General features: G+C 48.2%; 1 protein-coding gene across 2 annotated transcripts in view; it reads right to left on the bottom strand.

Moving 5' to 3' along the window:
* The window catches only part of LOC143765847 (peroxidasin homolog), a 91,195-nt gene that overhangs the window by 48,055 nt on the left and 17,174 nt on the right, over positions 1-25,966 (bottom strand). For both annotated transcript variants that reach the window (XM_077252949.1, XM_077252948.1), the window contains exon 11: positions 22,408-22,524. In XM_077252949.1, the coding sequence (XP_077109064.1) occupies positions 22,408-22,524 (117 nt within the window). The remainder of the gene's footprint in view (positions 1-22,407; positions 22,525-25,966) is intronic.

The raw sequence follows: 25,966 nt of genomic DNA on the forward strand, positions 1-25,966 counted from the left end.
CGAAGTCGGACATGTCTGTTCTTTCTGACTTAGGATGCACGAATGTGGGCTGAGCGGTGTTGTACATAGGAGTGGAGACGTCTTGGACTTGAAACGTGGGTAAGTATGGAGTGGCATATGCATTTAGTCCAGCAACCGGTTTGGTGGGTATAGTCTCTGCTACATGCGGAGCTGGCACTGTGCGGTTGTCGAGAGTATAATGACCTGCCGGTATATTGGGTTGCGTGTAGATAATAGCCTGTGGAGTTTGATGAGATGCAGGGTCTTGGCGCATACTGGAATACGAAGGAAGTTCAAGTTTGGGAGCATTGTACTGACCTTGAGTGTAGGGTTCTGTAAGTTGATCGGCATCCTGGTGTCCTGGAGAAGCATGAACGCCATCAGAAGTGTTAGTGATGATCTGCGGTTCGCCATTTTGGCTTAGCACGTAGTCTCTTGTGCGTTCAATAGGGTCCTCCGCCTCCACTTCACACAAACTGATGCTGTCTCTTTGACTCCCACTGATAGCTCGCTCCAGGATCCTTAACTCCGCCATGGCTGTTGCGTGCTCACATTCCTTCTCCAGAGCTTCCTTGCGTGCTGCATCCGCATCCATTTCTGCTCTCTTTTGTGCTGTGGCTGCATCCATTTCTGCTCTGGCTGCTTCTATTTCTGCTCTCTTTTGTGCTGTGGCTGCATCCATTTCTGCTCTCTTTTGTGCTGTGGCTGCGTCCATATCTGCTCTCCTTTGCGCAAAGGCTGCTTGTATCTTAGACGTTTCTGCCTTAGCACGTGCCCTTATAAGCTGCTGGCTGAGAGTGGAATATTTTGATGAACTTGACCTAGATGAGCGTTTTGAGTGCTTAGACGATTTGGATGAGCGAGATGATGCATCTGGTGTCCGTGCAATTTTAGCCTCTATCTTTGTCTTAATGTCGCGTACGGTGCAGTCCCTTTCAGAATTAAGCTGCTGGAAACTTTGCAATTCTTTTAAAGTCTCTGGCAAATTCAGTTTCTTCAGGAGAATAATGTATTGGTCAGTCTTCTCCATATACCTTTGGTATGCTGTGCATAATTGTTCTAGGGCTCCCTCAAGTGGTAACTCATGAGAAGCAGGCCTTGATACAGTGTCTATGTGACTCAGCACTTTCTCCCACAGTGAAGACACATCACTATATACAACACATTTTTCAGTCTCTAAATTCTCCATGACTTTCCATGTAGGTTTAACTGTACGTTTTCCTCTTTCACTAGCTGGTGGATGGGGATCTGGGTCTCTGTCCTGTGTTTGTAAGTCTGGTAGGGACATTGTATTCCTTGCTTCAGACATGATTTGCTTGCAGGCAGGAAGAGTGGATGATGAGGGTTATACTTCTCACTGTTTATCTGCAGTGTGTGCTTCTATGCACACTGGGGTCTGGCTGGGAACTGGGTTACTGTGTATCTGGGAAATGTCCTTTTCCACTGAGGTTCAGCACAGACCTTGAGTTACTGTCTCTGAAGGCAGGCTATTCCTTTTTACTATTCTGACTCATGGGTATGTAGAACGCAGTGGTGCCTGGATAGGCCAATTCTTTTGGGCGCTTCCGTATTGACCTGTACTCACGTTCATACCGATTTATCAGATAGCTTAACTCAGCCACGTTCTCATGTAAGAAGACTCCAGGAAAAGAGGATTGCTTTAACTGAAATTCTTGTATTATGATGAAAGCAGCAGGTAAAAAGGAATATTCAACAGAGTACATGCAGTAGGATGCATACAGATATGGTGATGATGACAAAATGGAGAATAAGGGCGTGAACAAACATACATCACAGGACTACAGTGAGAGAGTTGGGACAAAATACAGGGAAAAGCAAACTTCTGCCTAGAAAGAAGGATAAAACACAAACAATGCAAACATTGAATGATTTCCCAAGTCGTGGGACATGACAGACACCTTCTCACAAGAGAGGCATTTTGGATTTATAACCTCAATACTCGTTTTCCTGTAGGCTTGAATAAAAGAAACGAAATATTGTACCATTATTGTTGACTTTTTAGTGTTAGTACACTTTTTTGTGTATACTTTTATTGCATTTTAAGTTATTTGGATATATGTGCTCGTAGGACCTTCACATTAAATCATGTGATCTTCAAGGGGTGGGTCTTAGAGTTACGAGTACTATATGTGCAGCTTGCATTTCTGATGTGACAAAGGCATGAGTAAGACCTATATTGGTCGAAACGCGTTGCCATGATTTTTACAAGCACCTGTCTGGTCCACTGATGTAAGGATTATGTTTTAACCATTTTGGATTAATAAAGTCTTCACTTGTTTTATCGGAGCTGGAGTACCTTAGTGTTTTGGATTTGCTGCTGCTCGACGTCTGGGTCAGGACGAACTCCCATGCTCCGTGCCTGTTGGTCTGGTTGGTGAGCTGGCTACGGCTTTTTAGCCGATTTTCTATTTTTGTTTTCTAACTACAATGACAGTACAATATTCATAGCTGTGTCTTTTAGTGAGTGAGTTCATCACGTGTCCAGGACAGATCTTAACCTAGCGGAAGTGAGCAATTAGGTTTTTATTGAATTGCAGCAAGGAGATCCTAAAAAGAGTAATTGATGCAAAAAATATGTTGAAATATTGTATAACGTGTTTCAAAGTTTTGTGACTTCTTTATCAGGTACTCTTCGTTTTTCTTTATACAAAAAATAACATTTATTTGCTGAAACCGAATTATTCTCTTTATATTATGGTACATGGGGAGATGGGCCACGTAAATGTACGATTCAGTGACAAAAGGAGTTAAATAAGGAAATTACGGATGAGATGTGGTCTAAATCAATTGCTCTCACGCATGGGATGTCGGTCTCTTGCAGGATCCAGGAGCTAAACTATAAAATCTTGACGCGCTGGTACAGAATACCTGTTAAAGTACATAAGATGTACCCGGCGGTTTCAGATATGTCCTGGAGGTGTACTGCCACAATTGGATCAATGTTACATGTGTGGTGGGACTGTCCAGGGGTTAGATCCTTGTGGAATTAAATATTCCAGCTATATAACCGTATTACCAAAACTCACGTGGAAGCATCTCCAGAAATAGCGTTGTTGTCCATTTTTCCAGGTACCATATCGAAAATCAAGAAAGATCTGCTACCATGTTTTGTAATAGCTATGCGTCAAATAATACCTAGACTCTGGAGATCTACGGTTGTACCAAAAAAACTAGATTGGGTGGAGGCAATGAATGTTCTACAGCGCATGGAGAAGATCAGAGTATTTGATGACAAGACATGTACTAAGTGGTTTGCGATATGGTACCCATGGATCCAATTTAAAGAATCACAATATTTTCAGACGTGGTTAACATAAGGTGTGTGTTTTTGAATCCCTTGACAAATGGGGCTGTTGGGATATGACATCTCCGATGTCCACTTTCTTTCTTTCTTCTTTCTTTCTCTCTTTTACTTCTGTCTTTTCTTTCTTACTTTGCTTTTACATTCTTTTAATTATACTTCTTAATAATATTAATCTCTCTCTCGCCGCATTTAAGAATTATAAACGAGTTACATGCTAGTGCAGAGCCCCAGAGACCTGGTCGTTGCAGTAACATCGCTCTGCCACTAAGGGGGGTGATGGTACGTCCGATTGCACTAAAGGAGTTCACCTGACCAGGTATCACAACCACACATTACACCTCACACTCCGGCCGCCAGGGGGAGCAAAAGGGCCCTATCTACTAGGCCACTCCTCACGCTTGGGTAAAACTGAGGGTTGGACAGAAAGTTGGGGAGAAAGTAGCTGGGGAGAGCTCGAGAGAGGACCTGTCAGGGGTGGGATCCTGGCAGAGCCCTAGAAAAAGGACAGATTGTTACGGGGCCGTGCCTGTGCTTTACAGCGGCAGACTCCTAAGAAAGGACAAGAAGCGAGGGTTGTTGAGGAGGAGTGAGAAATGGGAATACAGCAAAGAGGCGATAGAATCAGAAGGAGTCGTGTCTCCAGATCAGCAACATCCTTCTGAGGCGCGTAGCCGGTGGCCGGAACGCCGAGAAAGTAAGAGACTTTAAGCATTACTTCAAACTACAGCCGGACAGTCAATTATAGGTTGGCTGTCTCACCTAAATCACCTAAGCAGACAACAGAGGCAATTGTGGGAGAGGGGCGACTCTAGGGTCCCGGAAGAACTCCAGGCCTACCCCGTCATACGGGTGCGTCCTAGCCATATCATCTGGGGGACGGAGAGAGACCATCAGAAACAGACACAACAGTTGTGAGGACTATCCTGTGGTGCTCAGCAGGGAAGTACTACAACACACAGGCGCTAGAAGGTAGACACTGATTTCCACCTGTGAAGGGCAGGGGTGGATTAAGGGTAGCCAGGGCCCCGGGCTGTTCAGACACTGTGGGCCCCCCCGGTCATGTGACGGGGGGGGGGGGGGTCATGTGACGGGGGGGGTCATATTATACCCGAACCAGATTATTCCAGAAAAATGGCCGGGCCCTACTCTACTGTAACCTATTAAATATTTGTTAAAATCTGCAATATAATTTAGGTATATTTTGACCAATAATATCACATACAAGGAACAAATACCACCGCGCCATGACCAGACCACAAATTACAAACACAGTGATCGAATAATATCACATACAAGGAACAAATACCACCGCACCAGGTCAAGACCACATATTACCACCACTTGGTGACCAAATAGCACATTCAAGGGACAAATACCACAACACCATTTCCAGACCACATATTACCACCACATAGTGACTGAATACTACAATACTGATACTGATCAGTAATAATTAAAAAAACAAAACACAATACTATCACCATAAGTGCCAGTATTCACAGGAGATCTGTACTTGGTATGCAGTGTCTGTGTAGAGGTAATACAGAGATCACTGGTGACACTGTACACAGGACCTCTGTATATAGTATAGTGTATAGTGTCAATGTATAGGTAACACTGACGTCTCTAGGTGAAGTCCTTCATCTTTCATCCAGCACAGACCGCCATCATTTCTTCCAGCCAGGACTCGTTTCTGCAGGAAATGACACAGTTATCTCGAGCTCTGCTTGCAGAACACATTACTTAATTTTTCACAACTTCTACATTACACATGGAGAAAAAAAGGCGATATAGAGTCACTCTGCACAGTAACAGGACCGCCCCCCCCATTTAAAACAGTATACTCAAAAAATAAAATAAATACATCGCTGCAGTAATAATATCCCTTAATTAGCCCCTATGGTAATAATATTCCCCACCCTGGCCCCGTGTGTCTCATTCCTGGCTCCTGCCATATGTTCTCCCATCCTGCACTCATGAGTATCCATTCTACCCCATGTGATCTCCCCATCCAGCCCCATCTGTCTCCATCGTATTCTCCTGCCCCATGATCCAATCCTGCCCCATGTCTTTCATTCTGCCCTGTCTCTACATTCTGCCCATGCCTCCAATCCTGCCCCCAGTGTGTCCAGCAATCTGCCCCAGTGTGTCCAGCATATTACCCCAAGTGTGTCCAGCAATCTGCCCCAGTATGTCCAGCATATTGCCCCAGTAACCAGCAATCTGCCCCAGACAGTGTCTCCAGCAATCTGCCCCAGTGTCTGACTCCAGCATATTGCCCCCAGACAGTGTGTTCAACAATCTGCCCCAGTATGTCCAGCATATTGCCCCAGTGTGTCCAGCATATTACCACCAGTGTGTCCTGCAATCTGCCCCAGTATGTCCAATTGTCCAGCATTGCCCCCAGTGTGTCCAGCAATCTGCCCCATTGTCTCCAGCATATTACCCCCAGTGTGTCCAGCAATCTGCCCCAGTATGTCCAGCAATATGCCCCAGTGTCTCCAGCAATCTGCCCCAGTGTCTCCAGCAATCTGCCCCAGTGTGTCCTCCAGCATTGCCCCAGTGTGTCCAGCAATCTGCACCAGTGTGTCCTCGAGCATTGCCCCAGTGTCTCCAGTAATCTGCCCCAGTGTCTCCAGCAATCTGCCCCAGTGTCTCCAGCAATCTGCCCCAGTGTCTCCAGCAATCTGCCCCAGTGTCTCCAGCAATCTGCCCCAGTGTCTCCAGCATTGCCACCAGTGTCTCCAGCAATCTGCCCCAGTGTCTCCAGCATTGCCCCAGTGTGTCCAGCAATCTGCCCCAGTGTCTCCAGCATTGCCCCAGTGTCTCCAGCATTGCCCCAGTGTCTCCAGCAATCTGCCCCAGTGTCTCCAGCAATCTGCCCCAGTGTCTCCAACAATCTGCCCCAATGTCTCCAGCAATCTGCCCCAATGTCTCCAGCAATCTGCCCCAGTGTCTCCAGCAATCTGCCCCAGTGTCTCCAGCATTGCCCCCAGTGTCTCCAGCAATCTGCCCCAGTGTCTCCAGCAATCTGCCCCAGTGTCTCCAGCAATCTGCCCCAGTGTCTCCAGCATTGCCCCCAGTGTCTCCAGCAATCTGCCCCAGTGTCTCCAGCAATCTGCCCCAGTGTCTCCAGCAATCTGCCCCAGTGTGTCCAGCATTGCCCTCAGTGTGTCCAGCAATCTGCCCCAGTGTGTCCAGCAATCTGCCCCAGTGTCTCCAGCAATCTGCCCGTGTCTCCAGCATTGCCCCCAGTGTGTCCAGCAATCTGCCCCAGTGTCTCCAGCAATCTGCCCCAGTGTCTCCAGCAATCTGCCCGTGTCTCCAGCATTGCCCCCAGTGTGTCCAGCAATCTGCCCCAGTGTCTCCAGAAATCTGCCCAGTGTCTACAGCAATCTGCCCCAGTGTCTCCAGCATTGCCCCAGTGTCTCCAGCAATCTGCCCCAGTGTCTCCAGCAATCTGCCCCAGTGTCTCCAGCATTGCCCCCAGTGTCTCCAGCAATCTGCCCCAGTGTCTCCAGCAATCTGCCCCAGTGTCTCCAGCATTGCCCCCAGTGTCTCCAGCAATCTGCCCCAGTGTCTCCAGCAATCTACCCCAGTGTCTCCAGCAATCTGCCCCAGTGTCTCCAGCAATCTGCCCCAGTGTCTCCAGCAATCTGCCCCAGTGTCTCCAGCATTGCCCCCAGTGTCTCCAGCAATCTGCCCAAGTGTCTCCAGCAATCTGACCCAGTGTCTCCAGCAATCTGCCCCAGTGTGTCCAGCATTGCCCCCAGTGTGTCCAGCAATCTGCCCCAGTGTGTCCAGTGTTGTGATTTTGCTTTTTGCTCCCTCTAGTGGTCATTAGTGATTTGACTCTGGAGCGTCTGTCTTTTCCTATATCCTCACCTGGGCCGTTAGTTCAGGGGCGTTGCTATATAAGCTCCCTGGACCTTCAGTTCAATGCCTGGCATCGTTGAAATCAGAGCTAATCTGTTGTGCTCTTGTCCTCTGATCCTGGTTCCTGTTTTTCAAGCTAAGTCTGCTTCTTTGCTTTTTGCTTTTGTTTTGTTTGGTATTTTTGTCCAGCTTGTTCCTATCTGTATCCTGACCTTTGCTGGAAGCTCTAGGGGGCTGGTGTTCTCCCCCCGGACCGTTAGACGGTTCGGGGGTTCTTGAATCTCCAGCGTGGATTTTTATAGGGTTTTTGTTGACCAGATAAGTTATCTTGCTATATTCTGCTATTAGTAAGCTGGCCTCTCTTTGCTGAACCTGGTTCATTTCTGTGTTTGTCATTTCCTCTTACCTCACCGTTATTATTTGTGGGGGGCTTGTATCTTGCTTTGGGGTCCCTTTCTCTGGAGGCAAGAGAGGTCTTTGTTTTCTTCTCCTAGGGGTAGTTAGATTCTCCGGCTGGCGCGAGTCATCTAGCGATCACCGTAGGCATGATCCCCGGCTACTTCTAGTGTTGGCGTTAGGAGTAGCTATTTGGTCAACCCAGTTACCACAGCCCTATGAGCTGGATTTTTGTATCTTGCAGACTTACACGTTCCTCTGAGACCCTGTCCACTGGGGTCATAGCAGTATGCCAGGCCAGTATTAAATGTTTAATGCATTGCAGAAGTGGGATTATAAGAAAGAAAATTTTGAGTTTTTTTTTTCCCTCTCTCATTTTTTTTTTTTTCTTTTCCCCTTTACCTCAGAGTGGCTTAAGCTTGCTGCAGACATGAATGTCCAGACCTTGATTACAAGTGTGGACCAGCTTGCCGCTCGTGTGCAGGGTATACAAGATTATGTTACCAGAAATCCTAGGTCTGAACCCAAGATTCCGATTCCTGAACTGTTTTCAGGAGACCGATTTAAGTTTAGGAATTTCAGGAATAATTGTAAATTATTTTTGTCCCTGAAACCTTGTTCGTCTGGAGACTCTGCTCAACAAGTAAAAATTGTTATTTCATTCTTACGGGGTGACCCTCAGGATTGGGCTTTTTCGTTGGCGCCAGGAGATCCGGCATTGGCTGATATTGATGCGTTTTTTCTGGCGCTCGGTTTACTTTATGAGGAACCCAATCTTGAGATTCAGGCAGAGAAAGCCTTGCTGGCTATGTCTCAGGGCCAGGACGAGGCTGAGGTGTATTGCCAAAAATTTCGGAAATGGTCCGTGCTGACACATTGGAACGAGTGTGCACTGGCCGCAAATTTTAGAAATGGCCTTTCTGAGGCCATTAAGAATGTTATGGTGGGTTTTCCCATTCCCACAGGTCTGAATGATACCATGTCCCTGGCTATTCAAATTGACCGGCGGTTGCGGGAGCGCAAAACCGCAAATTCCCTCATGTTGTTGTCTGAACAGACACCTGATGTGATGCAATGTGATAGAAAAACCGCAAATTCCCTCATGGTGTTGTCTGAACGGACACCTGATTTGATGCAATGTGATAGAATCCTGACTAGAAATGAGAGGAAAATTCATAGACGCCGGAATGGCTTGTGCTACTACTGTGGTGATTCTACACATGTTATCTCAGCATGCTCTAAACGTATATCTAAGGTTGTTAGTCCTGTCACCGTTGGTAATTTCCATCCTAAGTTTATTCTGTCTGTAACTTTGATTTGCTCACTGTCATCTTATCCTGTCATGGCGTTTGTAGATTCAGGTGCTGCCCTGAGTCTTATGGATCTCTCATTTGCTAAGCGCTGTGGTTTTATTCTTGAACCATTAGAAAATCCTATCCCTCTTAGGGGTATTGATGCTACGCCATTGGCAGAAAATAAGCCGCAGTATTGGACACAGGTTACCATGTGCATGACTCCTGAACACCGCGAGGTGATACGTTTTCTCGTTCTACATAAAATGCATGATTTGGTTGTTTTGGGGCTGCCATGGTTACAGACCCATAATCCAGTCCTTGACTGGAAGGCTATGTCAGTGTCTAGTTGGGGCTGTCGTGGTATTCATGAGGATTCCCTGCCTGTGTCTATTGCTTCTTCTACGCCTTCGGAAGTTCCGGAGTACTTGTCTGATTATCAGGATGTCTTTAGCAAGTCCAGGTCCAGTGCATTGCCTCCTCATAGGGAATGTGACTGTGCAGTAGATTTGATTCCAGGCAGTAAATTTCCTAAGGGAAGACTGTTTAATCTGTCGATACCTGAACATACCGCTATGCGTTCATATATCAAGGAGTCTCTGGAGAAAGGACACATCCGTCCGTCTTCTTCCCCTCTTGGTGCGGGATTCTTTTTTGTGGCTAAAAAGGACGGATCTTTGAGGCCTTGTATTGACTATCGGCTTTTAAATAAGATCACTGTCAAATTTCAGTATCCTTTGCCGCTGTTGTCTGACTTGTTTGCCCGGATTAAAGGTGCCAAGTGGTTTACCAAGATAGACCTTCGTGGTGCGTACAACCTTGTGCGCATTAAGCAAGGGGATGAATGGAAAACCGCATTCAATACGCCCGAAGGTCATTTTGAGTACTTGGTGATGCCTTTTGGGCTCTCTAATGCCCCTTCAGTTTTTCAGTCCTTTATGCATGACATTTTCCGGAACTATCTGGATAAATTTCTGATCGTTTATCTGGATGATATTCTGTTTTTTTCTGATAATTGGGACTCGCATGTGGAGCAGGTCAGGATGGTCTTTAAAATTTTGCGTGAAAATTCTTTGTTTGTCAAGGGCTCAAAGTGTCTTTTTGGTGTACAGAAGGTTCCCTTTTTGGGGTTCATTTTTTCCCCTTCTGCTGTGGAGATGGACCCAGTCAAGGTCCGAGCTATTCTTGATTGGACTCAGCCCTCGTCAGTTAAGAGTCTTCAGAAGTTCTTGGGTTTCGCTAACTTCTACCGTCGTTTTATCGCTAACTTTTCTAGCATTGTGAAACCTTTGACGGATATGACCAAGAAGGGCTCCGATGTGGTTAATTGGGCTCCTGCTGCCGTGGAGGCTTTCCAGGAGTTGAAACGTCGGTTTACTTCGGCGCCTGTTTTGTGCCAGCCTGATGTCTCGCTTCCCTTTCAAGTTGAGGTGGATGCTTCAGAGATTGGAGCAGGGGCCGTTTTGTCGCAGAGAGGCCCTGGTTGCTCTGTTATGAGACCTTGCGCCTTTTTCTCTAGGAAGTTTTCGCCTGCGGAGCGAAATTATGATGTGGGCAATCGGGAGTTGTTGGCCATGAAATGGGCATTTGAGGAGTGGCGTCATTGGCTCGAGGGTGCTAAGCATCGTGTGGTGGTCTTGACTGATCACAAAAATCTGATGTATCTCGAGTCTGCTAAACGCCTGAATCCTAGACAGGCCCGCTGGTCATTGTTTTTCTCCCGATTTGACTTTGTTGTCTCGTATTTACCAGGTTCAAAGAATGTGAAGGCCGATGCTCTTTCCAGGAGCTTTGTGCCTGATGCTCCTGGAGTCGCTGAACCTGTTGGTATTCTTAAGGATGGTATTATCTTGTCAGCTATTTCTCCTGATCTGCGACGTGTGTTGCAGAGATTTCAGGCTGATAGGCCTGATTCTTGTCCACCTGACAGACTGTTTGTGCCTGATAAGTGGACCAGCAGAGTCATTTCCGAGGTTTTCCTCGGTGTTGGCAGGTCACCCAGGAATTTTTGGCACCAGAGATCTGGTGGCCAGATCCTTTTGGTGGCCTTCCTTGTCTAGGGATGTGCGGTCATTTGTACAGTCCTGTGGGACTTGTGCTCGAGCTAAGCCTTGCTGTTCTCGTGCCAGCGGGTTGCTCTTGCCCTTGCCTGTCCCTAAGAGACCTTGGACACATATCTCCTTGGATTTCATTTCTGATCTTCCGGTGTCTCAGGGCATGTCTGTTATCTGGGTGATATGTGATCGCTTCTCCAAGATGGTCCATTTGGTTCCTTTGCCTAAACTGCCTTCCTCTTCCGATCTGGTTCCTGTGTTTTTCCAGAACGTGGTTCGTTTGCACGGCATCCCTGAGAATATTGTGTCAGACAGAGGATCCCAGTTCGTTTCCAGATTCTGGCGATCCTTTTGTAGTAGGATGGGCATTGACTTGTCGTTTTCGTCTGCTTTCCATCCTCAGACTAATGGACAGACGGAGCGAACTAATCAGACTTTGGAGGCTTATTTGAGGTGTTTTGTCTCTGCTGATCAAGACGATTGGGTGACCTTCTTGCCGTTAGCGGAGTTTGCCCTTAATAATCGGGCTAGTTCCGCCACCTTGGTTTCGCCGTTTTTCTGCAACTCTGGTTTCCACCCTCGTTTTTCTTCGGGTCATGTGGAACCTTCTGACTGCCCTGGGGTGGATTCTGTGGTGGATAGGTTGCAGCGGATCTGGAATCTTGTGGTGGACAACTTGAAGTTGTCACAGGAGAGGGCTCAGCGCTTTGCCAACCGCCACCGCGGTGTGGGTCCCCGACTACGTGTTGGGGATTTGGTGTGGCTTTCTTCCCGCTTTGTTCCTATGAAGGTTTCCTCTCCCAAATTTAAACCTCGTTTTATTGGTCCTTACAAGATATTGGAAATTCTTAATCCTGTATCCTTTCGCCTGGATCTACCTGTGTCGTTTGCTATCCACAACGTGTTTTATAGGTCCTTGTTGCGGCGGTACGTTGTGCCTGTGGTTCCTTCTGCTGAGCCTCCTGCTCCGGTGTTGGTTGAGGGCGAGTTGGAGTACGTGGTGGAGAAGATCTTGGATTCTCGTCTCTCCAGGCGGAGGCTTCAGTACCTGGTCAAGTGGAAGGGCTATGGTCAGGAAGATAATTCCTGGGTGGTCGCCTCTGATGTTCATGCGGCCGATTTAGTTCGTGCCTTTCACGCCGCTCATCCTGATCGCCCTGGTGGTCGTGGTGAGGGTTCGGTGACCCCTCACTAAGGGGGGGGGTACTGTTGTGATTTTGCTTTTTGCTCCCTCTAGTGGTCATTAGTGATTTGACTCTGGAGCGTCTGTCTTTTCCTATATCCTCACCTGGGCCGTTAGTTCAGGGGCGTTGCTATATAAGCTCCCTGGACCTTCAGTTCAATGCCTGGCATCGTTGAAATCAGAGCTAATCTGTTGTGCTCTTGTCCTCTGATCCTGGTTCCTGTTTTTCAAGCTAAGTCTGCTTCTTTGCTTTTTGCTTTTGTTTTGTTTGGTATTTTTGTCCAGCTTGTTCCTATCTGTATCCTGACCTTTGCTGGAAGCTCTAGGGGGCTGGTGTTCTCCCCCCGGACCGTTAGACGGTTCGGGGGTTCTTGAATCTCCAGCGTGGATTTTTATAGGGTTTTTGTTGACCAGATAAGTTATCTTGCTATATTCTGCTATTAGTAAGCTGGCCTCTCTTTGCTGAACCTGGTTCATTTCTGTGTTTGTCATTTCCTCTTACCTCACCGTTATTATTTGTGGGGGGCTTGTATCTTGCTTTGGGGTCCCTTTCTCTGGAGGCAAGAGAGGTCTTTGTTTTCTTCTCCTAGGGGTAGTTAGATTCTCCGGCTGGCGCGAGTCATCTAGCGATCACCGTAGGCATGATCCCTGGCTACTTCTAGTGTTGGCGTTAGGAGTAGCTATTTGGTCAACCCAGTTACCACAGCCCTATGAGCTGGATTTTTGTATCTTGCAGACTTACACGTTCCTCGGAGACCCTGTCCACTGGGGTCATAACAGTCCAGCAATCTGCCCCAGTGTCTCCAGCAATCTGCCCGTGTCTCCAGCATTGCCCCCAGTGTGTCCAGCAATCTGCCCCAGTGTCTCCAGCAATCTGCCCGTGTCTCCAGCATTGCCCCCAGTGTGTCCAGCAATCTGCCCCAGTGTCTCCAGCAATCTGCCCCAGTGTCTCCAGCAATCTGCCCATGTCTCCAGCATTGCCCCCAGTGTGTCCAGCAATCTGCCCCAGTGTCTCCAGAAATCTGCCCCAGTGTCTACAGCAATCTGCCCCAGTGTCTACAGCAATCTGCCCCAGTGTCTCCAGCATTGCCCCAGTGTCTCCAGCAATCTGCCCCAGTGTCTCCAGCAGTCTGCCCCAGTGTCTCCAGCATTGCCCCCAATGTGTCCACAGTCCACCGTTAGCTTATAAAAAAAAAAACAAAAACAAAAAAACAGTCTCCTCACCTTACCAGCGCTCCATGCGGCGAGCTCCCTCCAGCCGCGCACACTCGCCGGCGACTGACAATGACGTCAGACGCCGGCGACGTGTGAGCTGCGGACGACTTCAGCTGCCAGCCTCCAATTGGCTGGCTGGCGGCTGTTGTTAACTATTGAGGTGCGGGCGAGCGCCCGCACCTCAATAGGAAAGCGCCGCAGCCCCGGAAGGGGCCCGGTGAGCAGATGAGAAGGGGCCCGATGCGGACCCCCTCTCTCTGCCCACCGGGTCCGGGGGGCGGGGCACATAAATGCCGGCGGGCCGGGCACACTCCGGCGAGATTATCAGAGGGTCAATCTGCGGTGGCCCAGGGCCCCCCCAAGCCACTGGGCCCTGGGCTACCGCCCATATTGACCCTCTGATAATCCGCCCCTGGTGAAGGGAACTCTGGATGTGCCTTCGGACCGGCCGGTCTCAGCCAGCCCTGTTAGCAGTGCTCCGGATTCGGATCCTGAAGCCTACAGTAAAGAGGTAAAGAGACTGCAACCCTGTGTTCTCGTTATTTCATCGCACCACGCACCACCACCTTTAATTAGACACCCCTTAGCAGGGTCACGGACCGGGTCAGGCCACCGTGACAACCCCAAGACCGAGACAGAGAGGCCCGGTACCGAGTTCCCCACGGCCCTGCGTCTGGGGGCGCTCCAAACTTGGCGTCACGAACAGGATCTACTTAAGCCTGAAGAAACAGGTCATGTGTGCCTTGGAACTATGATTGACTTGTGCCTAAACCGTGATTTATTGCAAAGACTGTGTACTGCTATTATCGCCAAAAGTTCCCGCCACAATCCGCCATTGCCGCATACGGAGGGAGGAGCCATAGCTTCGTGGGCGGAGCCGGCCAAAAGAAGCGCGAAACAAGAAACCGCGGTAAAGTGCCGATCCCGGAAGAGGAACCCCGACCTCCAGCAGGTTAGCAAGAGAGGGGAACGGCCATGTCTGAGGCGGGAGGAGCGGAGGCGGCGGTCGCAGCCGTGGACCCGGAGGCAGCTCCGGTCCCTGCAGTAGATGTAGCCACGGGCCCTATACCACCACCGGTTGCCGCAGAGCCCGCCGCCCCCATCAGCCAGCCGGAGACTGCCGCGACTACAACGGCCCTTCTCCATGCCGTACTTGCCTGGGGCAGCCTGGCTCCCGCGATACTCTGGAGAGTCACATACGTTAACTGACTTCAAAGAAGGGATCTGCAGCCTGCTCGAGTACTATCCCTTGACAGAGCCTCAGAAAGTTCACATGATAACAAACCAACTCTTTGGGGCGGCTCTGAGAGAAGTGAAGTCCTGGCCTGCCGCGGATAAGGGAACTGCACAGCAGATTTTTGCAAAGCTTAAAGCCAACTTTGACACCCGCACCGCTACAGAAATTAAGTTGACTTTCTATGGGTGTAAACAGAGGCCGCAGGATAGCTTACGGGACTATGCCCCTAATCTCCAGGAGGCACTGCGGGCCATCAAGCAGAGTGACCCCGGCAGCATGCAAGATGAAGATAAACTCCTGAAAGAGCGGTTCATTGAGGGGCTCCTGTGCAGTCACCAAAGGGGCCAACTGCACTTCCTGGCCATGCAGAATCCAGACCTGACTTTTGCGCAATTCAAGGATAAAGCCATCCAGGCGCTGCAAGAGCAACAGCCCAGCCGTGCAGTACCTCCTAGGCATCAAGCTCTCACGTACGACCAGGAGGTGGCGCCAGATACCCCAGTTGAGGCCGATGCCCAGATCCTGGAGGACAACTCCCCTGCGGGACTACACCTCCAGATGCAGGATTTGACCAAGAGCGTTGCTGCCCTAGCCCGGACCGTGCAGTCCCTGCAGGAGGCCCCCAAGGAGAAGATCCAGTTGGCCTCCAGACCGGAGGATGTCCCCTGGATGCGACAGAGGAGGACTCCGCCGACCAGAGGCAGGGACGATGATCGTTTTCATCGGGACGGACGACCTATCTGCCGCCGCTGTCACCAGGTGGGCCACCTTGCAAGGTACTGTCATTTAAACGAGCAACCCCTGGGGCAGAGGGCCAACCCCCAGGAGTAGGACGATCTGGCCCACAGCATTGGAGAGCCAAATACATTGGAGGGCGACCAGTTCTTCCAATTGTGATCGACGGTATACCCATGAACGCTTTGCTGGACACCGGTTCTGAGGTGACGACTATGCCTTACGTGCTTTATAAACGTTATTGGGAGGACACCGATATTACTCGTGGCCCCGATGAAGATTTCACCATAATAGCCAGTAATGGTCAGCCATTGCCACAAGTGGGGTATAAAGAGGTCACCATCAAAGTGGGGCGGGTGGAATTGAAGGCCCAAGGGATTGTAATTGTTGATATTGACCGCCGTGAATGTAATCCCATGATGACCATCGGTACCAATGTTATAGAAAATTGTCTTGCAGAAGTTATTGTCTTGTTACAACAGGTAGCAGAAACGGCTGGCTACAGTGAGCAGCGTGCCCTGCAAAAAAAAATCAGGGCTCTGATGCAGAGACAACAGGTGGAGCTGACTGGTGGTGAAATTGGTCATGTCACAGTGAGTGATTCCAACCCCATTGCGATACCCCCCAGGAGCGAGATGTTAATATGGTGTCGGGCAGCCATAGGCCTCAGGGGTAAAGACTATCAGGCCCTGGTAGAACCCGTATACTCAGACTATAGGCCTACTCTCCTAACAGCTAGGGGGGTGGTTGACGTCCGCAAGGGGAGGGTGCCAGTACGTGTCCTTAATTGTGGGGAGGAGGAGGTCCATCTCACCAAATATGTCACGCTCGCCAAACTGTTTACTGTCAATAATAGTGTGATACAAACACCTGGACCCTTGGTCCCGTCCAACCCGGCGGAGGACAACGGTTCAGGTTCTGCAGGGCACCCGAAAGATTGGTGTCAGGAATTGCACTGACTCTACCCCATCTCACCAGAAACAAGGGGCCTACAGGGTGGTTCATGAGTATGAGCGGGTATTTAGCAAACACCCATTAGATTTTGGGCAGGTAAAAGGGATCCAACATCACATCCCCACAGGAGACCATCGACCCATAAAAGAGAGATACCGTCCGGTACCCCCAGCTCATTACCAGTGTGCCAAAGACACGTTGCGAGAAATGAAGGAGGCTGGGGTAGTGAGAGACAGTTGTAGCCCCTGGGCAGCTCCATTAGTCCTCGTTAAGAAGAAAGATGGCACAATGAGGATGTGTGTTGATTATAGGCAGTTAAATCACATTACACATAAGGATGCATACCCACTGCCCAGGATAGAGGAGTCCCTGGCTGCCTTAAAATCTGCTAACTACTTCTCTACCTTAGATCTCACCAGTGGGTACTGGCAGGTTCCCATGGCGGAGGCGGACAAGGAGAAGACGGCCTTTACGACGCCGATGGGTCTATGCGAATTCAACTACATGCCCTTCGGATTGTGCAATGCCCTGGGGACGTTCCAGAGGATGCTGGAGTGCTGTTTGGGACACAAGAACTTTGAAACCGTACTGCTGTATCTGGATGATGTCATTGTCTTCTCTAAGACCTATGAAGATCATCTGAAGCACCTGGCCGAAGTGTTTGAAGCCCTGTCCAACTTTGGCTTAAAGGTGAATCCTTCTAAATGCCATCTCCTGCAACCCAAAGTGCAGTACCTAGGCCATGTGATGAGCGCTGAAGGAGTGGCCCCAGACCCCGAAAAGGTTACGGTGATTCAGGACTGGCCGAAACCCAGCAACCTCCATGAAGTCCGGCAGTTCCTCGGGTTGGTAGGCTATTACCGGAGGTTCATCAAGGACTTCACCAAGAAGGCCGTGCCATTGCAAGACCTGTTGGTGGGCCAATCCAAGAAGGCCAGGGGAAAGAGTACCCCATTCGATTGGAACGAGGGACTGGAAGGATCCTTCACTGGTTTGAAGATGGCGCTGATGGGAGAAGAGGTACTGGCCTACCCTGAGTATGATCAACCGTTTGTACTGTATACGGACGTCAGCAACGTAGGACTGGGAGCCGTGTTGTCCCAGGTCCAGAAAGGCAAGGAGAGGGTAATCGCTTATGCCAGCAGGAAGCTTCGTCCCACGGAAAGGAACCCTAACAACTACAGCTCCTTTAAGCTGGAATTCCTTGCCATCGTCTGGGCAGTGACAGAGAGGTTTAAACACTACCTGGCCTCGGCGAAATTCACCGTCTTCACGGATAACAATCCGCTAACGCACTTGGACACCGCCAAGCTCGGGGTTTTGGAACAGCGGTGGATGGCCCGACTGTCTAATTACGACTTCACCATCAAGTACCGGGCAGGACACAAGAATGCGAATGCCGATGCCTTGTCCCGGATGCCTAATTTGCTGGAAACGGAGGAGGATCCAGAGGCACTGGAAGAGGTAGAGCTGTCCGCTTTCCATCGCCCCAAAGCCACTCAGTGCTCCCATCGTGTGAAGAACCGGCACAACACTAAACCAGATATCACACTGAATCCCCTGCCCCACCACGGATGGGCAGAGACTAGTGTTGAGCATTCCGATACCGCAAGTATCGGGTATCGGCCGATATTTGCTGTATCGGAATTCCGATACCGAGATCCGATACTTTTGTGATATCGGGAATCGGTATCGGGATCGATATTAATGTGTAAAATAAAGAATAAAAATAAAAAATATTGATATACTCACCTCTCCGACGCAGCCTGGACCTTACCGATGTAACCGCCAGCCTCCGTTCATAAGAATGAGCGCTTGAAAGTCCTTAGATGACGTCGCGGCCTGTGGTTGGTCGCGTTGCGGTCACGTGACCGCTCCGCGACCAATCACAGGCCGCGACGTCATCTAAGGACTTTCAAGCACTCATTCTTATGAACGGAGGCTGGCGGTTACAACCAGGGCACGTCAGAGGGTGAGTATATCAATATTTTTTATTTTTATTCTTTATTTTACACATTAATATGGATCCCAGGGCCTGAAGGGGAGTTTCCTCTCCTTCAGACCCTGGGAACCATCAGGATACCTTCCGATACTTGGTGTCCCATTGACTTGTATTGGTATCGGGTATCGGTATCGGCGATATCCGATACTTTTCGGGTATCGGCCGATACTATCCGATACCGATACTTTCAAGTATCGGACGGTATCGCTCAACACTAGCAGAGACCCAAGATGGCGACCTTGCGGTCCGTCGGGCGAAAGAGCTCCTGACGCAGGCAGGTTCGCATCCTGGCCCAGATGACCCACAAGAGACGCAACAGCTGTGGAAGGGGAGAAGCAAACTGTTCATTCACGATGGCAAGCTGTGCCGAAGAAGTGTCGACCTCCGCACTCATGAATTGGTATGGCAGATAGTGGTTCCAAGGCAAGATGCGCCAATGGTTCTGGGGGCGTACCACGATGGGACAGGACACTTCGGGTGGAGGAAATTGGAGAGGCTACTCCGAGAGAGATTCTACTGGATTGGCATGAAGAGAGCCATCGAGCAGTGGTGTCGGGAGTGTGGCTCATGCAGCCTACGCAGGAAGGACCGTGACAGCCAACGGGCTCCTTTGCAACCCATCATCACCAAACGGCCTCTCGAACTGGTCGCGCTGGACCATGTGAAACTGACACCTAGCCGGTCAGGCTATATTTATGCTCTTACCATCGTGGATCACTACTCCAGATTCCTGGTGGTTGTACCTGTCAAGGATCTAATGGCCAGGACGGCCGCCAAAACCTTTCAGCAGTACTTCTGTAGGCCCCATCGGTATCCGGAGAAGGTACTGACCGATCAGGGACCAGCGTTTGAGGCGGAGGTGTTTCAGGAGTTCTGCAACCTGTACGGGTGTAAGAAGATCAGAACCACGCCGTACCATCCACAAACCAACGGGATGTGTGAGAAGATGAACCAAGTGGTGATCGACTTACTGAAGACCTTGCCTGTGGAGGAGCGGAACTTGTGGCCAACAAAACTGCCTGACCTGGTAGACATGTACAACCACATTCCAGTAAAATCCACCAATTGCACTCCGGCGTACCTGATGCGAGGAAGGTCTAGCAAGTTACCCGTTGACCTAGACATGGGGGTCTTAACGCCCGAAGATACCTCGCCGGATGCGGATTGGGATACAGAAAGGCAGCAAAGGTACCGCAAAGTACAGGAATGCGTGGAAAGAAGCCTCACTCAGGCCAGACAAAAACAACAAAGGGACTACAACCAGCATGCTCCTGCGATTCCCTTGTCACCTGGTGAGCAAGTACTCAAACGGAAGAGGAGGCTACTCAAGCTTGACGACCAATGGGAAGCGGAACCGTATACCATCCTGCCGTCCGATTTCGACAACACCAAGGTCTGCCTCATCAGCAAGGATGGAGGGGAAACCTCAGCGGCAATATCTAGAGACCACCTTAAGGTATGCCCTGATAAGTTGAGGGAAAAGGAAACAGGTCCAAGAGCCTCTCCACCTGTAGAAGAGGAGAAGATGATACACACTGTTCTTGGCGATTTTCCCCAGTCTTGGACTCAGATAAATCAGGCCATTGTGGTACCTGTCTTAACGTTTCGTCAACCGAACCCGCCTGAACTAAACGTGGTGCCAGATCCTCCGGACCCGCAATCACCACAGACCCCGCCGGACGATGCCATGCCCACCGTCGGACCAGCGGAGCCTCCCTCTGCTATCGGTGAATCTGCCGTACCCACTGTAAGTAGCAGCAGCCCTGGGAGCTCAAGTATGCCAGTGCTACCCAGGCTCACTAGAAGCGTAGCTAGAAGGCAGTGCACTACACCAGTGGTAGCAAGCATAGCTGGCCCTGCTAGGCCAATAGCAACCCCTGCACTACGGAGGTCTACATGTAGCACCAAGAATCAAACTCCCCTTCGCTACAAAACTTGGAGGTATTAACGAAAGTTGCTATTTGTGTTTGTGTAAATATCTTTGTTACAAGTTTAAAAATGGACAACGGAGCAATGGACAGTGAATTGCTCCAAAACTTTCAAAAGGGACCCCTTTGTTTACCCGGGGTCCCTACTGTTTTAAAGTCACAACCATTGAACTGGGAGTCATAGACTGTGCATGACCCAAAACTTTTGCAACGTTCAAGTGTCCTCACCTCCCATAAAGGGAAGCACCGTTATCTTTACTTGTTCATAGCATTTACTTGTTATTGTATTTCAAAACTCTGTATCTCTTTTGCTAACATGTAATGTTATTTTCTTCCCAGTCCAGGAGTACTGGATTTAACCGGGGGGAGTGCAGCGCCCCAGAGACCTGGTCGTTGCAGTAACATCGCTCTGCCACTAAGGGGGGTGATGGTACGTCCGATTGCACTAAAGGAGTTCACCTGACCAGGTATCACAACCTCACACTCCGGCCGCCAGAGGGAGCAAAAGGGCCCTATCTACTAGGCCACTCCTCACGCTTGGGTAAAACTGGGGGTTGGACAGAAAGTTGGGGAGAAAGTAGCTGGGAAGAGCTCGAGAGAGGACCTGTCAGGGGTGGGATCCTGGCAGAGCCCTAGAAAAAGGACAGATTGTTATGGGGCCGTGCCTGTGCTTTACAGCGGCAGACTCCTAAGAAAGGACAAGAAGCGAGGGTTGTTGAGGAGGAGTGAGAAACGGGAATACAGCAAAGAGGCGATAGAATCAGAAGGAGTCGTGTCTCCAGATCAGCAACATCCTTCTGAGGCGCGTAGCCGGTGGCCGGAACGCCGAGAAAGTAAGAGACTTTAAGCATTACTTCAAACCACGGCCGGACAGTCAATTATAGGTTGGCTGTCTCACCTAAATCACCTAAGCAGACAACAGAGGCAATTGTGGGAGAGGGGCGACTCTAGGGTCCCGGAAGAACTCCAGGCCTACCCCGTCATACGGGTGCATCCTAGCCATATCATCTGGGGGACGGAGAGAGAACATCAGAAACAGACACAACAGTTGTAAGGACTATCCTGTGGTGCTCAGCAGGGAAGTACTACAACACACAGGCGCTAGAAGGTAGACACTGATTTCCACCTGTGAAGGGAACTCTGGATGTGCCTTCGGACCGGCCGGTCTCAGCCAGCCCTGTTAGCAGTGCTCCGGATTGCGGATCCTGAAGCCTACAGTAAAGAGGTAAAGAGACTGCAACCCTGTGTCCTCATTATTTCATCGCACCACCACCTTTAATTGGATGCCCCTTAGCAGGGTCACGGACCGGGTCAGGCCACCGTGACAACCCCAAGACCGAGACAGAGAGGCCCGGTACAGAGTGCCCCGTGGCCCTGCATCTGGGGGCGCTCCAAACTATAACATGAACACAGTTGGTTCACCATACTAGTAATGAAATAGCATTTGAAAGGGGAAGAGGTTTGATTGACTCTGTATTTGTCCATTTCATTTGTTTAATATGCAGTGTTTCAGATGTTACCAAAAAGACTCAAATTGTTTAATACAAATATATTGAATGATAAATTATGATACATGCCAGTTTCTTAGAGATTCTGGAAATGACACTTGTATAGATTGATGCTGAAGTAAGGAAACAATACACTAAGGGTAAGTTCACACAAGGCTTTTTTTTACCATTTTTTTTCTGCAGCAAAACATGATCTCTTGGCAGGAAAGAAGCTACAGAAAAAAAGCATGTTTCCTTGGTTTTTCTTGCGTTTTTTGCTGCTTTTTTTTGCAGCGGTTTTGGCATGCTAGATTTGTCTCTTGTGCATGTTGATAGAGTTTAGTGTGGAAAATAATCCTATTCCATAGAATCAGATTTTGGCACAAAAAATGCTGCAAAACAAGATATCTGCATTTTTGGTGCGTTTTTTTCAGCATTTTGTCACCACCCATACAGGTCGATGAAAAATGCTGAAAAAACGCTGAGAGAAGTGACATGCTCTATATCCAAAAAAACACGCAAACCACAACTTACTAATGACAAAAACAACAATATGTGTGCATGAGATTTCGAAAAATCTCATAAGCTTTGCTGGTACTGTGAAATGCAGCTGAAAATGAGCAGAAAAAAATGCAGAAAATAACACCTAGTGTGAACTTAGCCTAATGGTTCAATATATGGGAGATTTACCCCATCATGATGGATAACGGTTTAGGGCCTTACCTTGCTTGGTCCACGTTATGACTGGAGCTGGTTGTCCACTTGCAATACATGGAAATTGGGCATCTTGCCCCTCGCTCAAGGCCTGGTCATTGGGAACCACAGTAAACTTTTGCCCTTCTAAAAAAGGGGATGAATTCACAAATTTAGCAATTTTGTTCCTAGATTAAAGCAAAATATTGTCTATTATACCCAGACTACTGCACAATATGTTGGAAGTGAACATAAAGAGTCAAAATAAGGCTGTATTCACACAACCAAGAGAAAGAAACAGATTTTCGTTTCTCAGGTCTCATCCTAGTTGCATCTATTTTTTCCACTGAAGCAGGTAGACTGTTAGAACCTTTTGTATGCATTGTGTGAGACAGTGACCGGTTCACATGCGAGGGTCGCTATGTCGCTATGTGTCCCCCTCCAGGATGGGCACAGAGGTGTATTTAGGCCATGGGAGTGCATTGCAGTCACAGGCATAGCTGTGATTGCAATGCAAAATAAAGGTAAGTGTTGGTTTTGGGCAAGCTATTTGTCCAAGGCAGATTTAAGTCACCAGAAACGCGTAGATACTGCTTTTAAATCACATTGTGCTGATGTTTTTATCCTCTATTTTTGATATGAAGTGAATAAAGTACCAAGATATTATTTTTCACTACCTCGTTGAGCTGGATCCTTTTTTCTATTTTGCTTTCTTCACGCCTTGACACAGCGTTTCCGTGCTCCGAGTCTCCAGGGATATCGACTATGGTGAGCTGGACTTTCTCTTTCGTTACTAGATTTAAGTAAACCTGCTCTGGGCTTTTATTTTTGAAACAGACTACAGTATGGTAGTGGGCCTGTCCGTTTCCTTCCTGGCCAGGTTTTCCATGTGGCCTACGGCCACAGGTTCCTTGAAAAAAACCCTGAAGCACAGGGTTGGGTGTGTCAGTTTGGTTTTGCAAGTGTGCAGAGCAGAAGACTCTGCAGAGCTCCACCTGTGTGAGGTAACTCAGACAAGTGGAGCCAAAAGGCCAAGCGAGGCCAAAAGGCCTGGCACCCACAGTGTACACAGCAGTTCAGTCGTCCATGATAACAAGGTCTCTGATGTAGACTGTCTTGTTTCCCGGCTGCGATCCGGAGGATAGCATGTGCTGTGTATTTTCTGTGAGTTGGACATTAAAACACATTTTGCTTTGAACTTTGCTGGGTCACTGCCTCATCACTGCACAGTGTGGATACCGCTGCACTACAATTTACTCTAAGCAATGGGTTAGATAAAAGGGATTTGTCATAGAGAAAATTAAAATCTATAAGACATCTCCGGAGAGGAGTCATCTCACCCTCATATTGAACATATGGGATTAATTGTGGTTGGGAAAGAAGGAAGCTAATTATAACCGAGGTAGAGAAAAACTATTTAAAAAAGTGTAAGTGAGTGAGAGAGCTGACACTTCCATCTCCACTAAATCAGGGGGCTCCTGCAGTGGACTGGGAATTAGTACATGGAGATTTACTGGGAAGAAGACACCAAGGCTGGGATTCATTTACGCAGAAGTGAAAAGTATGCTTCCAAACCAAAAGGCTTCCGCTGATCAAAGCACTGATCGCAGACCAGCTGGAGCCACTGGTCAGTGATGAACATTGGGGTTTGCACTGATCCGATATTTATAGGAGATACAGTACAGACCAAAAGTTTGGACACACCTTCTCATTTAAAGATTTTTCTGTATTTTCATGACTATGAAAATTGTAAATTCACACTGAAGGCATCAAAACTATGAATTAACATGTGGGGAATTATATACTTAACAAAAAAATAATACAGTACATCCCAATGGGAGCAGGTCAGTAGGATATAGTATAAATCAGTATAAGGCCGATCCACTGGCTTTTAATCACTCACGTAATCACATAATGCCACAGCAAGTAACAAGCCAACTCAGACCGAAAATTTAAAGACATGCTTACCCATTATAAGTCAAGGGACTGTGCCTCACCTCACCCCACGGCCCCTGACGCGCATTTCGCGTTTTAGCTTTTTCAAAAAGCCAGTGGATCGGCCTTATACTGCTTTATACTACATCCTACTGACCTGCTCCCATTGGGATGTACTGTACTGTTCTCCCTCAGTCCTACATACCTGTAGATCTCCGGTTGAAATTTCCTTTCCTTTTTTGTATGGAATATTTATATTTGAAATATTTTTGTATGTAATTCCTCAATAAATGAATTTTTTATATATATTTATGATGTTTTGGACATTTCTGCACTATTTTTTCTGGTTGGTATCTGGTTGGAGCGGTCGATCCGAAAATATATTTTTCAGGTATTCTGGGAGAGCTGATAGAGTTCGCTCTTGGCCTCAATATATGGTGGTGCTTTATGATTATATTAATGAGTATCTTAACAGTTGTTGTAGAGATGTGTCTGCTGTTAGAACTCTGTGTGGCATTGACCTGGTCTCTAATCTGAGCTGCTGTTAACCTGCGATTTCTGAGGCTGGTGACTCGGATAAACTTATCCTCAGAAGCAGAGGTGACTCTTGGTCTTCCTTTCCTGGGGCGATCCTCATGTCCAATTTTTCGGACTGACTGACCTTCATTTCTTAAAGTAATGATGGCCACTCGTTTTTCTTTACTTAGAATTTGTATTATGGCAAGAAAAAAGCAGCTAACAGTCTATTCAGTAGGACTATCAGCTGTGTATCCACCAGACTTCTGCACAACACAACTGATGGTCCCAACCCCATTTATAAGGCAAGAAATCCCACTTATTAAACCTGACAGGGCACACCTGTGAAGTGAAAACCATTCCCGGTGACTACCTCTTGAAGCTCATCAAGAGAATGCCAAGAGTGTGCAAAGCAGTCATCAAAGCAAAAGGTGGCTACTTTGAGAAACCTAGAATATAAGACATATTTTCAGTTGTTTCACACTTTTTTGTTAAGTATATAATTCCACATGTGTTAATTCATAGTTTTGATGCCTTCAGTGTGAATTTACAATTTTCATAGTCATGAAAATACAGAAAAATCTTTATATGAGAAGGTGTGTCCAAACTTTTGGTCTGAACTGTATATTTTCCGCGTCATAGCGAAGGGGTGAACATAACGCCTTCACTCACATCACCGTAAGACCATTTTAACTTCTCCAACGTAATATCGAACTATCCAGTCCATGTTTCATCTCTATAGACAGATAAAATCGTGATAAAAAACATGACAACAATGCATACCACCTGCAACCTCCAGGGACGAAGATATCCTGATAGCTAGGGATCTCATAACTTTTTGACAGACCTCGCACATCCCACAACCAGCCCCCATATGAGCTCACCAAGGGGAGGTATGTGGGCATTACCTTGATCTACTAAAAAGCAGAATTTGGGTATCTATCTTTGTCCACTGTGGGAGTGTTCCACTTTCCTAATCGTAGTGCTTCCCACCATAAACATAAGAGCCATTCCTGCAACATCAGATTTAGTAATTTTCTTTTGTTATTCCTTTTTAACTTATGTAACTATATACTGTATTGTTTTGTTCCCATTTTGTATCATCTTTGTAGATTTTTTATAAACACAGCCTACCTTT

Source organism: Ranitomeya variabilis, chromosome 4 (assembly GCF_051348905.1).
Source record: "Ranitomeya variabilis isolate aRanVar5 chromosome 4, aRanVar5.hap1, whole genome shotgun sequence".
Classification (NCBI taxonomy): Eukaryota; Metazoa; Chordata; class Amphibia; order Anura; family Dendrobatidae; genus Ranitomeya; species Ranitomeya variabilis.